Source organism: Perca fluviatilis, chromosome 10, assembly GCF_010015445.1.
Source record: "Perca fluviatilis chromosome 10, GENO_Pfluv_1.0, whole genome shotgun sequence".
NCBI lineage: Eukaryota > Metazoa > Chordata > Actinopteri > Perciformes > Percidae > Perca > Perca fluviatilis.
In genome coordinates this window covers 33,697,495-33,712,401 of record NC_053121.1, presented here as the reverse complement: position 1 = coordinate 33,712,401, position 14,907 = coordinate 33,697,495, and the positions used below count along the sequence as shown (strand labels likewise).

The 14,907-nt window shown below is 41.9% G+C and overlaps 1 protein-coding gene across 4 annotated transcripts in view; it reads left to right on the top strand.

Annotated features, from left to right (window-relative positions):
- The window catches only part of pde6a (phosphodiesterase 6A, cGMP-specific, rod, alpha), a 46,289-nt gene extending 31,493 nt beyond the window's left edge, over positions 1-14,796 (top strand). For 2 of the 4 annotated variants that reach the window (XM_039813736.1, XM_039813737.1), the window contains exons 19-24: positions 1,250-1,357; positions 1,471-1,534; positions 6,447-6,521; positions 11,420-11,503; positions 12,704-12,860; positions 14,379-14,425. In XM_039813736.1, the coding sequence (XP_039669670.1) occupies positions 1,250-1,357; positions 1,471-1,534; positions 6,447-6,521; positions 11,420-11,503; positions 12,704-12,860; positions 14,379-14,425 (535 nt within the window). Of the gene's footprint in view, positions 1-1,249; positions 1,358-1,470; positions 1,535-6,446; positions 6,522-11,419; positions 11,504-12,703; positions 12,861-14,378 lie in introns of all 4 variants that reach the window. The other 2 variants (XM_039813738.1, XM_039813735.1) reach the window with 2 other exon arrangements.
- The last annotated feature ends 111 nt before the right edge of the window (positions 14,797-14,907 follow it).

Below are 14,907 nucleotides of genomic sequence, written 5' to 3'. Positions count from 1 at the left end.
ATTTACTTTAATTAACCACGCAAAAGTGGATTATTCAGGCACACGTCTTACTCCATATGTACCATAACATACAATGATAGATGGATGTATAAGATTTTGTGTTTTGATGTGCAGGAAAAGGGACCAAAACTGAATAAAAGTAAGACACTTTGTCTATTCTATTGTCTAGCAGTGTCTGTCCCAAAACACAGCAAAACCTGTTGGAGTTTGCTCCACCAACCTTTTAAACATGTCTACAAAATAGTGCTGTCAGTTAAGTGCGTTATTAACGGCATTAACGCAAACCCATTTTAACAGCGTCAATTTTTTTATCGTGAGATTAATGTTCTTTTTTGCCTAGCAAACTTTGTAGTTGTTTTCACATGCTGTTGCAACAACTAGTAACATTAGAAAAACTACAACACCAAGTAGTACCAGAATAAGATTCTGAATGGAAAGTTTACTTTAAAAAAGTTGCCAAATGGTTCCATTGACAAGACCAAAGTGATCTGTGTGTTTTGTCGTTGTGAACTGAGCTATCATCGCAGCATGTCAAGTCTGAAAAGCCGATCCACTTTTCCATGTTGATAAGAGCAGAGATCTTCAACAGGGGGTCTGGGACCCCTAGGGGGTCCTCAGAATCACTACAGTGGGACCTCCAAATTATTGTTGAATTTTTGTTTTGTTGTTTTTTTCAAAAATTAAAGTCCTTACATGAATCCAACATATTATTAGCAAATATAAATCCCCACTGATGATGGGCTTACTTGCCTATAGGTTACGCTGTCAGTAAGGTAGCCATCCACAGATACAGTTAAACAATTATTATTTTGATAGCTTAGTATTCTATGCACTAAAATGGTAACTATAAAGGCTTTAGGCCGCCCTATACGTTATTGTAGGCCCAGTTTAATATCCACTTTCATTTTATACAATATATGTAGTAGGGGGTCCCTGCTCTGTCTCTCTCTCAGTTAAGGGGTCCGTGGCTTAAAAAACATTGAAGACCCCTGGATAAGAGCATTAAAATGAGAAAAAATAATGGGAAAAAAAGAAATCAAGGGACATTTATAATAGATAAAAATGTGCAATTAATTGCAAGTTATCTATGACATTAATGCGATTAATCGCAATTAAATATTTTAATCGTTTGACAGCACTACTACAAATCAAAGAGAGTTGTGTGATGTGTAGGAGACTGTATGCCTTGTAAAGAACAGGTAATAAAGACAGATAAGATGTATTGGAGTACTTTGTTCTTTCTGTGCAGGAAGAGGACGATGTTCCAGAAGATTGTGGACCAGTCCAAGACCTACGAGAACTGGAACGACTGGACCAAGTACATGATGCTGGAGACCACACGCAAAGAAATCGTCATGTAGGCACACACACACACAAACACACACACACACAGATGCAGGTACCAACAGAGGCACGTACCAACAGAGATGCACAGACATACAGATCTCATGTCTTGCATGTTGTTTCTAGGGCCATGATGATGACTGCTTGTGACCTGTCTGCCATCGCCAAACCGTGGGAAATCCAGAGCAAGGTACACATCTGTGTGACCTCTTCACACGGTTCTTATCATACTTCACAGTAGTAGCGGTAAAATGGCGCTCCAGCCTCGCTTACATCCAGCCACTCACAGTAATAAGGCACACACTCGTACACAGGCTCCCGGAGGGGCTCTGTGAGAAGGAAACCAATGATAAAGTAGACAGAGAAAGACGTTCTGTCAGCGCTGCCATTTCTGTCAGCAGTCGGCAGTGATTCGTGACGAGCTCATGCATCAAAAGCAACTTTCTGCTTTTCATTCCCCTCATCACCGCATGGCAGCCTCAGTATTTTATTTCAGTTAAGTATGTAATATACACATCGCCATTGAGCCTGCACACGCAGGCATATCAATATGAACGGAAAGCATCTCTGGCTGTTTGACAAGTGCTGCTGGAGGGTCATTTTTTACCTGCAATTGACTGGAAACATATGCTCTTTATCAACATGTTCAGCTCATTCTTTTACACATAAGCTGGAGACTCATAGCAATTGCAATAGCATAGAACCCATAATGCAGATGCAGATGTTGCATAATGTTTGATGCAACATCTGCTGACAGATGTAAACATAGCAATTCCTATTCCTGCATAAAAACAGTAATGTCCGATGCAACATCTGTTGACAGGTGTAAAGATAACAATATTATTCCTGCATACAAAATTCTGTTTATTTTGTCAGATTGTCTTTCTGTGTGTGTGTGTGTGTGTGTGTGTGTGTGTGTGTGTGTGTGTGTGTGTGTGTGTGTGTGTGTGTGTGTGTGTGTGTGTGCTTTGGTGGATAATTCTACGTCCTCTGGCTGCTAAAGATTATTAAAATAAGAAGTTCCAAGAAGAAAAGAAATCCCTGGTTGAGCTGGTCCCACCCTAAGACCTTTGTTCCAGCAGTAATGAGGGGTCACAAGTAGACATAGCTTCATTTCAGAGGGTCACAAGCTAAAAATGTTAGTGCTCCTTCTCATTTTCTAGATCAGTGGTTACTGTGCTCTTATGGCATGCATCATTTAAGAATACATTTGAGGGTTTTTTTCCACCATTCCCTCCCTTTTACTTATAAACAGAACAGAATATAACTCTACTTGTTAAAAGTCGAAGTGAATAAGGAACTAATATTACTAACGCTGGCAAAGTCTCATCAGCTCCAAACTCCAGCCATGCTTGACTTTTCCTTTACATATGGGGTATTATTAGAGAACAAAGCTGTGACTTCTTCAAAAACCAATTTGAACTAACGTGTAGATTCACAAAAACACATCCTTCCATGCAGCCTAATCTTCAACTATGTTGTATATATGTTTTCCCATTCCCCACCTGCTTCACTTGAGTGACAAGCTACCTCTACTGAAAGTTGCATCTTACAAAGTCAGCTAACAGCCTTATCTTTATACACTTTATTCCATCTAACTTCTTGACTCCAAAATGCTTACTTACATTACTTCTTAGATGGTTTGGTTTTCACAATTATCCATCCAGCATAGCATCATTTTCTCTTTTTTGTGTATGTTTACATACATGCTGTATGTTTTGTGGTTCTTTACTTGAACAGAAACAATGCACAACGAAGATTAAGCTTATATTAAACAGAGAGATGTAATGTGCCCGGTTTTAGAAAAATCGCCTTTTTCCACTTATAGTCACTTGGTTCGGTGTTCGCAAAAAGAACAACGATAATCTAGTTTAGGCTCAGACAAATGGTACAATTTAGGAACACCCTCCACGGCACGGCCTGTTGCGCTCACTCACGTACAATTTTGAATTTGAACAGATCAGTACAGATTGAATATGTAATTTTTTTATACATTCAAATTTACAGGTTTAAAGTAAAAACTGAGAGCGGTATTGCCTCTTGGGAAGGAGTTAAGTTTGCAGTTAAAGAACCTTGAACTTTTGGATGTAGTGTGATGTCTGATTTTAGTATTACAAATTACAGATTTGGGGTAAAAATCGTGTTTGTTTAGGCAGGTTGTTGGGCTAGCTATACTATTAGCCAATTAGCATATTGGCCCGTTAATATTAAGTCGATGAACGCCAAACAAGCCGTTAAAGTAGAGATTTGTGTGGATCTCTGCTGTCACCAATAAATTATTTTAGTGCATAAAATCTCATCAGAGTAATACCAAGGATGAATAGGGCGTCCGGGTAGCTCATGTGTCACTCCTCGACGCAGTGGCCGAGAGTTCGACTCTGACCCGCTGCCCTTTGCTGCATGTGATTCCCACTCTCTCTCCCCTTTCATGTTTTCAGCTGTCCTGTCAAAAAAATTTATTTAAAAAATAGAATGATGAATCGCTTTCAAAGCTTTCAGCCACTTTGCTACATTATAAATAATTTATAAATAATTTTTGTTTTTTAATGCTGAGCCTTTTCCTCACAAACCTCTCACACCTCCACCTCCAGGCTCCCGTAATCAAAATGTTCAGCTGTTACACAGTTGTACGTCCAAGGCTGATATAGGACAGAACAGAACATCTCATCATGTCAAACTGAAAGAATAAATATGACTATACCAAGTGTAGTTATTGCAAACATCAGTATTATTTGTATATATTCATTAATAAGAAGCACAGTTTTTATATGACTTCAGTTCTGTTACTCCTCCTGCATTGCAAGACTGCTGCCAATTAGGATATTCCACCTTTTATTTATTAGCAGATATGCTACATCCCGTTGGATTTCACCTTTTGTGAAGTGAGTCAGCTCTACATCCCACACACTGTCAGGGTATCTATCTGCAGCCACGGCTGCTCTCCTGCGAATTGTGCTCCAAAAGTAGTTTGATGACTAACTGTTCCCTTTTTAAAGGTAAATTCCACCATGAATACAGGCTGTACATATTTAAGCTGTCATATAAAACCTTTCCAAACAGTTTTGGCAATTATCATGTGTAGAGGCCTGCAGATACACAATACCAGATTTAACCAGAGTGAATCTCTATTGGCGTGAAATTAGTATCTATTATAGCTCTTTGTGGTTTAAGTTGATAAGATGGTCATATTACGTCCTGCTACACCCTGCTACGTCCTGCTATGCCATGCTGTGCCCTGCTACGCCATGAACTACTACAACGACTATTTCTAGTCATAATTCCATTATCTTTATTGTGACTATTATTGCCACTGTTCATCACACCCTCAATTGGCACCGTCAGACACCGCCTATCAAGAGCCTGGGTCTGTCCCAGGTTTCTCCCTAAAAGGGAGTTTTTCCTCACCATGGTCGCACTAAATGCTTGCTCTTGGGGGAATTACTGGAATTGTTGGATATTTGTAAATTATAGAATGTGGTCTAGACCTACTCTATCTGTAAAGTGTCTCGAGATAACGCTTGTTATGATGTGATACTATAAATAAAATTGAATTGAATATTCCTACATAAAAATAAAGTACAGATAGATTTACTCAGATATGTATTGATGATAGTCACAGCCCTCTCTAAGATGTTATTGAGAAACAAAAGCTTAAGCTGCTTTACTCTTGATAAGATATTCTGCTGACATTTTTATGGCTGTTTTTTTTTTCATTTTTCGCTCAGTTCTGCTTCCCACACACGCAGAATATCTAGCTGCACCAGCCTCATGGCAATTGTTCCCCAAAACTGTCTTGATGGTTGATGACTAACTCTTTCTAAAATGAGATTTCTATACTGAATATAGAATTTACATATTATTCATCAGATCTCATGTTGCTCCATTTTCAAGTTTGTGCATCAGCCAAAACAGGCTTTGATCTCTCAAGACACAAAAGGCTAAAACTGCCTTGTGAGCTGTGAATAGGATTCTCATTTATGGGACACTGTGAAAGCTTTATGGTCTTGACAACAGCTACAGGATTTCCTTCTTGTTAAAATGCCACTCAAATCTGCCAGATGGAAAAGGTGCTCCAACTGCACCTATTCAATATGACATGCTTGTGTCAAGAAGTATTCCAACATAATACACAGTGCTGAACTTATTAGTCCTAATTAATTTCTCAGCTGAGGCGAAATGAACAGTTTAGTAATAAAAAACTAGTAACAAGCGAAAATGTCAAACTTTATCTGGTTCCAGTTGCTCAACTGCGACAACTTGCTACTTTTCTCTGTTTTATGTCATTTTTTTATTTTACATCTTTGGGATTTGCATAAAAACAAGCAACTTATACATAACATCTTGGCTCTGGGAACTTGCCATGTTGTAGCGTGACTAGTCTCGCTTTGCCAGACCTTCCTCCAAAGCGCTCTGGAGCAAAGTCTGGCTAGTCCATACAGCATTCTGGGATGGGAGGAAAAAGTGCTCTGGTTTATTGGCATTTCTTTAAATAATCACAATTTTCTTGGGCGACGAAGCCGTGGTGCCACTGCAAAATAGCCTTGGAAGGAACTTGTTTTGGTGGAACATGTGTACCTTTAAAAGTTGTTTTAGTCGTGCATCAGAAAACTCAGATTGGACAGATAGTCTAGCTAGCTGTCTGGATTTACCCTGCAGAGATCTGAGGAGCAGTTAGTTAACCATAGTCCTCAGAAATCCACCGGAGTTTAAAATGCCAACAGAAAGGAAGCCCAAAGAGGATATCCAACCTAAATGAGTAGATCAGGCTGATTTTCCGGCAGCAACGGAGCAATTCCAGAAGTGGAACGCCAAGGATATAGACTATAGCGTGACAAATGCAGACGTAACATTTTGAAAATCTTAATCCCCAAACCTTGATCCTCAGCCTTTCAAAAACTGTAAAAAACAAACCAAAAAAGCAGCTTGGTTTTCAGCTGAACCACTGCAGATTCTGAGTTTATCCTCAAAACCATAAAGGACTATGTACTTGTTGAAGTGATGAACAAAATGAACGAAATGGTTGTAGATGGGATTGTGTTTTATTGTCCCTTTTTATGTCAACAGCACCACTGACACAACTTTCTTTTGGATTCACCCTGTAGGTGGCGCTGTCTGTCGCTGCAGAGTTCTGGGAGCAGGGAGACCTGGAGAGGACAGTCCTGGAGCAAGTTCCCATTGTAAGGACACGGAGAGCGAGACACTTGAGAGAGAGAGATGCTAAAAAAAAAAAAAAAGAAAATACGTTAAGAGCAGGGGGCTTCAATGTTTTTTAAGCCAAGGATCCCTTATCTGAGAAAGGGATGGAGATACTACATATTTAAAAAAATGAAGTTGCATATTTAACTGGGCCTACAATAAAAAGCCTAAAGCCTTTATACATAAATTTTTAGTGCATAGAATCCTAAGTTATAAAATGTAATGTTAAACATAAATGTGACTGATCTGTGGCTCTTATTGACTACCTTACCTATGGGCCAGTAAGCCTAATGTCTTTTTTTTTTCATTTTTACAAATAGGCAGTCCCTCCAGAAAAACGTGATTATGCCGCATTTTTTCAAATATGCAGCACTTTTGCCGCATAAATTGCCGATTTCTGTGCAAAATATGTGGGGCTTGCATGATTTCATAATTCCTGCATTTTCGTTGCAAAAAAGTCACATATCTCTTAGCAGAAAGTTGAAAAATGTTGCGTTTACTTCACACAAGAGCAGCCATTTTCCCCTGTTGCCATGGGAACGTTATGAAGTGATGTAATTACGCACCGTGAACATCATCGAAAAGCAGGGTGTTGGGGGAATCACTTTTTTTCTCTTTTCATCAAACCGCAGTTTTTGCAAGTTCCCAAAATTTTTGCAAGTTCCCGCAATTTCATCGCATAAAATTGCATAAATATCCCGCATATTCCATTGCATTTTTTAATTAAACGTGCCGCATAATCAAGGATTTTTGCCTGCAACAATCACAAAACAACTCATAGGCTGATTTATATGTGCTTATATTATGTTAGATTCATGCTAAGACATTTACATTTTTTTAAAACTTCCAAAAGTTGCAAAGGAACTCCCTTCATTCTTTTTGATGAGTCAGCTGATGGTCTAGTACCGAAAATGTTGCCTACTTAGTTTTTGCAAGATAGACAGTGAACGGGAGTTTCTTTGCAACTTTTGACCTACTTATCCCTCTCCGATGCACCTGTCTCACGTTATAGATGTGCAGAGTGTTTTTCTGTAATGAAAAAACTTTTAAAAAAAGTATCAATAACTTGGTGGCCCCCCTGCAGTAACTCTGAGGACCCCCTACGGGCCCCAGACCCCCCGTTGAAGATCTTTGGTTTAGAGGAGACAGTAGATGCATCCGTCCTATCGACGTCCAAAAACACTAAACCCCCTCCAGCTCCAGCGGTACCGCGGTTCTATTTATAGTTGACCTCTGACCTCAAAGAAGAGGATTTTCCTTTGAGAAACAATAAACATCATAATTATTATCAGATGGGTTATGGCCAGAATCCATTTGTTTCTGTAAAGCACTTATTGCTACACAAGTCTTATCTATTTTTATATCTTTATGAGAAAAGTAAATGTCAAACAGCCTTTATACTGATAAACTTGCTACACAAGTTAAGGCCGATTTTTGACCCTGATTTGGCCATGATTACTTCTTAGGGGAAATATCCAAAACACTGGTAGGTGGAACTATTGAGCTTAGATTGTTTTTGTTCCATCCATCCATCTTCGTCCGCTTATCCGGTGTCGGGTCGCGGGGGGAGCAGCTCCAGCAGGGGACCCCAAACTTCCCTTTCCCAAGCCACATTAACCAGCTCCGACTGGGGGATCCCGAGGCGTTCCCAGGCCAGGTTGGAGATATAATCCCTCCACCTAGTCCTGGGTCTTCCCCGAGGCCTCCTCCCAGCTGGACGTGCCTGGAACACCTCCCTAGGGAGGCCCAGGGGCATCCTTACCAGATGCCCGAACCACCTCAACTGGCTTCTAACGCTGGCCGAGCAGCGGCTCTACTCCGAGCTCCTCACGGATGACTGAGCTTCTCACCCTATCTCTAAGGGAGACGCCAGCCACCCTCCTGAGGAAACCCATTTCGGCTGCTTGTACCCTGGATCTCGTTCTTTCGGTCATGACCCAGCCCTCATGACCATAGGTGAGGGTAGGAACGAAAACTGACCGGTAGATCGAGAGCTTTGCCTTCTGGCTCAGCTCTGTTTTTGTCACAATGGTGTGATAAATTGAATGTAATACCGCACCCGCTGCGCCGATTCTCCGACCAATCTCCCGCTCCATTGTCCCCTCACTCGCGAACAAAACCCCAAGGTACTTGAACTCCTTCACTTGGGGTAAGGACTCATTCCCTACCTGGAGTAGGCACTCCATCGGTTTCCTGCTGAGAACCATGGCCTCAGATTTAGAGGTGCTGATCCTCATCCCAGCCGGTCCAGTGAGTGCTGAAGGTCACAGACCGATGAGGCCATCAGGACCACATCATCTGCAAAGAGCAGCAATGAGATCCCCAGCCCACCGAAACGCAACCCCTTCCCACCCCAACTACGCCTCGATATCCTGTCCATAAATATTACAAACAGGATTGGTGACAGAGCGCAGCCCTGGCGGAGGCCAACCCTCACCTGAAACGAGTCCGACTTACTGCCAAGAACCCGGACACAGCGCTTTGGTCGTACAGAGATTGGATGGCTGAGAAGAGACCCCCTCACCCCATACTCCCGCAACACCTCCCACAGTATCTCCCAGGGGGACCCGGTCATACGCCTTTTCCATATCCACAAAACACATGTAGACCGGTTGGGCATACTCCCAGGCTCCCTTCAGGATCCTTGCGAGAGTGAAGAGCTGGTCCATTGTTCCACGACCAGGACGGAATCCGCATTGTTCCTCTTCAATCTGAGGTTCGACTATCGGCCGAACCCTCCTTTCCAGCACCTTGGAGTAGACTTTACCAGGGAGGCTGAGAAGTGTGATACCCCTGTAATTGGCACACACCCTCTGGTCCCCCTTTTTAAAAAGGGGAACCACCACCCCGGTCTGCCACTCCTTTGGCACTGTTCCAGACTTCCACGCAATGTTGAAGAGGCGTGTCAACCAGGACAGCCCCTCCACACCCAGAGCCTTGAGCATTTCTGGACGGATCTCATCAATCCCAGGGGCTTTGCCACTGTGGAGTTGCTTGACTACATCAGTGACTTCCGCCTGGGAAATTGACAACGATCCCCCATCATCCTCCAGCTCTGCCTCTAACATAGAGGGCGTATTAGTCGGATTCAGGAGTTCCTCAAAGTGCTCCTTCCACCGCCCTATTAACTCCTCAGTTGAGGTCAACCGTGTCCCATCCTTACTGTACACAGCTTGGATGGTTGTTTTTGTTACACAGACTTTTTTAAGAGTTTGCAGTGGATAGCAAAACACTGCGCATATATCATAGACCCACGTTATACATCCTGAAGTTAGAGGTTTATGGATAAAATGTCTTCTCTCCCAGATGAAACTCAGGCTAGTTGGATCTTCTGTGATTAGGTCAATCTTTTTAGTTTTTTGGAACTTTAATCTAAACAAATGTGAGCATGATCTTGTAGTTTGATCAAGTTCATGATGCCCTTCTAAACTTCTGCAAAATGCTCTGAAATCTGAGATCAATCACTTTAATTCATTTGGATTGTAACATGTTATTTTGTCTTGCTAGTATTTCTGTGTGATTTGTTGTTGTTTTAATACCAGGAGAAGAACGAGGATTTGGCGGGTGGACAGGAATAATGTGAATTAAGGCAGGCCAAGGCTCTCCTTGAGGCTTCAGTTTCGGAAGGACATGATTAGAGAGAAGGAGAACAAGAGACAGAGACGCAGTTGGAAGACAAAATGAAAAGACAGATTTAGTTCCCTGTGGCGGTGGTGTTGGGCAATGTACAGGCCATTATGTGGAGCACTGATACAGAAAGAGCGGGCACTGTGGCCCTCACCCAGCCGACCGTACCCTCCTCTCTTTCTCTCTCTTTCTCTCTCTCTCTCTCTCTCTCCTTGCTCTATTTCATTCTCTCATGTCCTTGAGACACATGAAGTGCGAGAAGCACCATCCCACACTCTCTAACCTCGCAGTGCTCTGAATTTAATAGCATCTGTGTCAGCAGGGAAAACATTTCACTTTGATCAGTTTGTTTTTTTACAGCAGTCGATTCTGTGACTCACTGTGGTCTGACAAGAAAAAAAAAAAAAAGACTTTGGAGAGTGTGACCACTTGAACAATTTCATCAAGAGTAGGTGGGCAATTTTGCCAGCAATTACAGCCAGCGTGAACTTTCTGACAGGCTTTTACAGTCCAGTGTGCTGCTCACACTCGCCCATTTCTGGATGTGGCTGCTAATGTGAATATAATGGAACTTCACATGAGTCTGCACTCTCCCCCCTTTTTTATACCTAAGAAAGTGATGCTTGTCTATAGCGAGCGGTCACCCTGTGCTACTTTTAGTGGACTATTTGGGTTTCAGGTCCCAATTGGATGATTGTAACATGTGAATTTCTTTTGTACAAAATGTATAAATCTACACTTTCTCCATTAGTGAGGATGGAGCACTCTCCCTCTTTGGGATTGTACTAAAACCTATAAACAAACCTTAACGTTAAATAAGTTGATACATTTTATATTTATGTATTTCTCTATTACGAAACTGTACTGACCATAATTATGGCTGCAAACTTAATTTAGTTTGCAGCAAAACAATGGGGTGGACAAAATAACAGCACCACTTTTGAATCCTAGTATAGAGAGAGACTTTAACCCTCGTGTTGACTTTCGGGTCAAATTGACCCGTTTTCAATTTTTGTTTTAAATCAGAAAATATGGGACGCAGAAATAAGCGCTGAAAATGTGTAGAAGAAAAATTTAACAATTTAAAACGGTGGAAAAAGCAAAAACAAACTGTGAAAAAAAGGCGTCAAAAACGTTCGAGGTTGACGGGAAGACAACACAAGGGTTAAGATGCAAGGGCTTGGCAGCAGGCTTGATGGCCACATGAGTGTACAGTATTTGAGTGTCTCACACACTTTTCTCCCCCCTTCAGCCTATGATGGACAGAACCAAATCAGATGATCTGCCGAAGATGCAGTGTGGTTTCATCGACTTTGTTTGTGCTTTCGTGTACAAGGTCAGACATTACACTTCAAAACATTCACTCTTGATTCCCTTTAACCTAACAAACACTCGCCGAAAAGAAGCCCCTGCAGCTAAACTGTAGAAACATTTACATGCAGGTGTGACACCTGTTAAGTCTGCCTTTTAAGGGTGTCTGTCTTATCTTGGAATAGACCTTTTCCTACTATGACATGTTGACATGTTGACATGTCATAGTAGGAAAAGCACAGGTGTATTCAAAACCATTAATGATGACTGCATTCTACTTAGGAGAGGCCCTGGTATTGTGCATTGTTACCCCTTTTCCACCAACAAGAACCAGGTGCTGGTTCAGAGCTAGAGCTAGTGCCGGTTCGGAGTTGGTTCGACTGACGAGCCTCCAAAGAACCGGTTTGCTTTTCCACAGGCTAAAGAGCCGGCACAGAGCCAGGTCTTACGTCACTCTATACGTCTCATCTTTCCCAGCAATGTTAGCGCGGCGGCGCCAAACACAAACACACCATCAACAATGGCGGCCTTGCTTTGCTATTGATGTTCATGGCTTTGCGGACCTACATCGGCATCCAAACTTGGCGGATCCAACGTGTTATAGTGCAAGAAAGCAGCTTGTTTCCTCCTGTGACTACTGCTGTTGTTTTTAATCGCGTCCATCGTGTTTATTTGCTAATTCAAAAATGCCAGTCACAAGTTTCTGTTCGTCTTGTTGGTCACGGTAACCCCGCCCCCAGCCGCTGACGTAAGCGGTTCTTACTTCTGGCCCAGCACTTTTACTGGTTCGGAGCTGGTGCTTTGGTGGTCGAAAAACAAAGAACCGATTTGAAACTAGGCTCTGGCTCCGAACCAGCACCAGCTCTGCCTCGGTGGAAAAGGGGTCGCTGACTCACTGAAATAGCTTACTGAGACACTTGATGGAATTGAGCCATTGTTAAGGTCATCAATTTCAGCTGTGCTTTTCCTACTACGTCAAGTCAAAATGTCTGCTGTGAAAAAGGTCCGTAGATGGCATTTTAACTTGGTATTGACTATTCGCCTCAGTAACTTTATTTCAAGATGGTTCAGGTGTACATAACTTGATTACTAAAAATCGACTTTGTCCGCACCATCTGAAACATTGTCAGTGTTATATTTATAAGATTTAATAAATCTTTGGATCTAACGAAGCAGTATTGATTTGGATGCGATTTGATTTGTGTCGACCCGTCCTGCTCTCCAGGAGTTCAGTCGTTTCCACGTGGAGATCACCCCCATGCTGGAGCGCCTGTTGAACAACAGGAAGGAGTGGAACGCCCTGAAGGAGGTGCACGAGGCCAAGCTGGCCGCCATTGAGGAGGCCAAGAAAGCCAAGGAGGAGGCTGCGGGGGCCAAACAAGGTAGGAGGCCCTCAGATATATGAACACACACAGACAATGCATTACTCTCCCAGTTTAATGTGGGATGTACTAAATGCCAGTGGTGGAAGTAGTATTCAGTTCCTTTACTTAAGTTTAAGTAAAAAATACTTCTACAAGTAAAAGTCCTGCATTGAAAATGTTACTTCAGTAATGGTATGTAAGTATTATCAGGAAAATTATACTTAAGTATTAAAAGTTAAAGTACTCAATGGAGAAAAAATCCTCCCATTTTAGGCCCTGTTTACACGACAATGCTCACGGGTGAAAAGGACAAAATATTTTATTTCTTTTCGTTTAGACGGTGATGCCGTTTTTGGGGCTTAATTCGCAAAAAAGTGAAACCACCCTCCAGGAAATCTTAAAAATGCTCCACCGTCTTCCTGTCTAAAGGGTAAAAACGCAAAAGTCTGCTCCGATCTGCTCACAGTGGCTCTCGTCGTGTACGCGTTTACGTCACAGGCATGCACCAGTACAGGAAAATAACAACAAACATGTCGGATTATTTCCATACTGCTGAAGAAATTCGGTCCATATGTCTATATATTTTGACTGGCACACGCCCTGTTGTGGCTTTGTAATCTAAGGTTGTTTGGAGCAATAACTCCACCTCCTCGTCTGTCCAGACAAAATTGTCAGCTTGGGTTGTTCGCTTCGTCATGTTTTGGTTTCGCGCTACTAGAGAGAAGTAGAAGGAAGGTTCTACGCACACTACCACCTAGCCGCCTGGTGTGCATACTACGTCCAATTTCACACACTTTTGCATCACCATATACACACAGATACCCCCTGCCCCCCCAAAACGCTTGTCTAAACACGGAATAAAAAGTGAGAACGCAACGCCACTTTTGCGTTTTCTCTTCAGAACGTTTCTGTCTAAACATGGCCTTAGAAACAATCCGTCTGTCAATCAACTAAGTGTTTAATCGGCTATTCATTTCAGCTGTACTTGTCGGTTTATATATTGTTGGGTAGTTTAATTTATAATAAAACATTGTATTTTATGAACTACATGTGTTTTGTGTTCAACAATCTTAAATGTTTAAGTAACTAGTAACTAAAGCTGTCAGATGAATGTAGTGGAGTAAAAAGTACAATATTTCTCTCTCAAATGTAGCGGAGTAGAAGTAGAAAGTGGCATGAAAAGAAAAGTGCCTCAAATTTGTACTTGTACCTTGTATTTGAGAAAATGTACTTAGTTCCATTCCACCACTGCTAAATGCCTCTGAGCCTAACCAGTCTATGTGCCTGTTTTGAGGTACATTTGAGTGAGAACTAAATGCCCAAACTGCTGCTTGGTAACCATCGTAAAAGTACAGAAACACAAATACACACATACAGGTGGAGACATTGTAAAAAAAAACTTTTGAATGCATTTTTCATGGTGTCACTTTACATTATGGAAAAATAACTGCCGCTCTGTTTTTCCTTTCTCCCTCCCTCCCTCCCTTCATTCCTTCCTTCCTTTGTTCTTCCTTCCTTCCTTCCCTCCTCCTGCAGCAGCGAGTGCGGCCCAGTCTCAATCAAAGACGTGTGCTGTCAGCTAGAGATGCTACAACACCATGCTACTTGCTACATGGTTGTGGTGGTCCAGTTTCAGGCTTCCCCACAAATGTTGTTTCCCGATGTCATTATTGAGATCTCACCAGAAAGATCCAGTTTACTCCCCAAAAAAGCGCACCTCCCACTGTAAAATATCTGTTCCAGCCGTCTCCTTTTTTCTGTTCTGCTTTCTTTCTTCACTGCTTCTTCCTGTCCGTCCTTTGCTACTGTATTACTCATTAGATGCACTTGGCATCATGGGGTGTTTAGGCACTTGTGGGAAGCTCAAACATCTGAGAGTCAGCTGCCAAAAAAGCATTACATGTAGCAAGCTACGCATATTATCTAATAAATCAAAACCTGGAAGACCATCAAACAGGAAGCAAAGAACGTTTGCATTGAAAAATATTCCGGCTCAGATAATTGTGAGTTGAATGTTGAATGTTGAATGTCAGCTACCTACAGGACTTTTCAATACAAGAAGAAA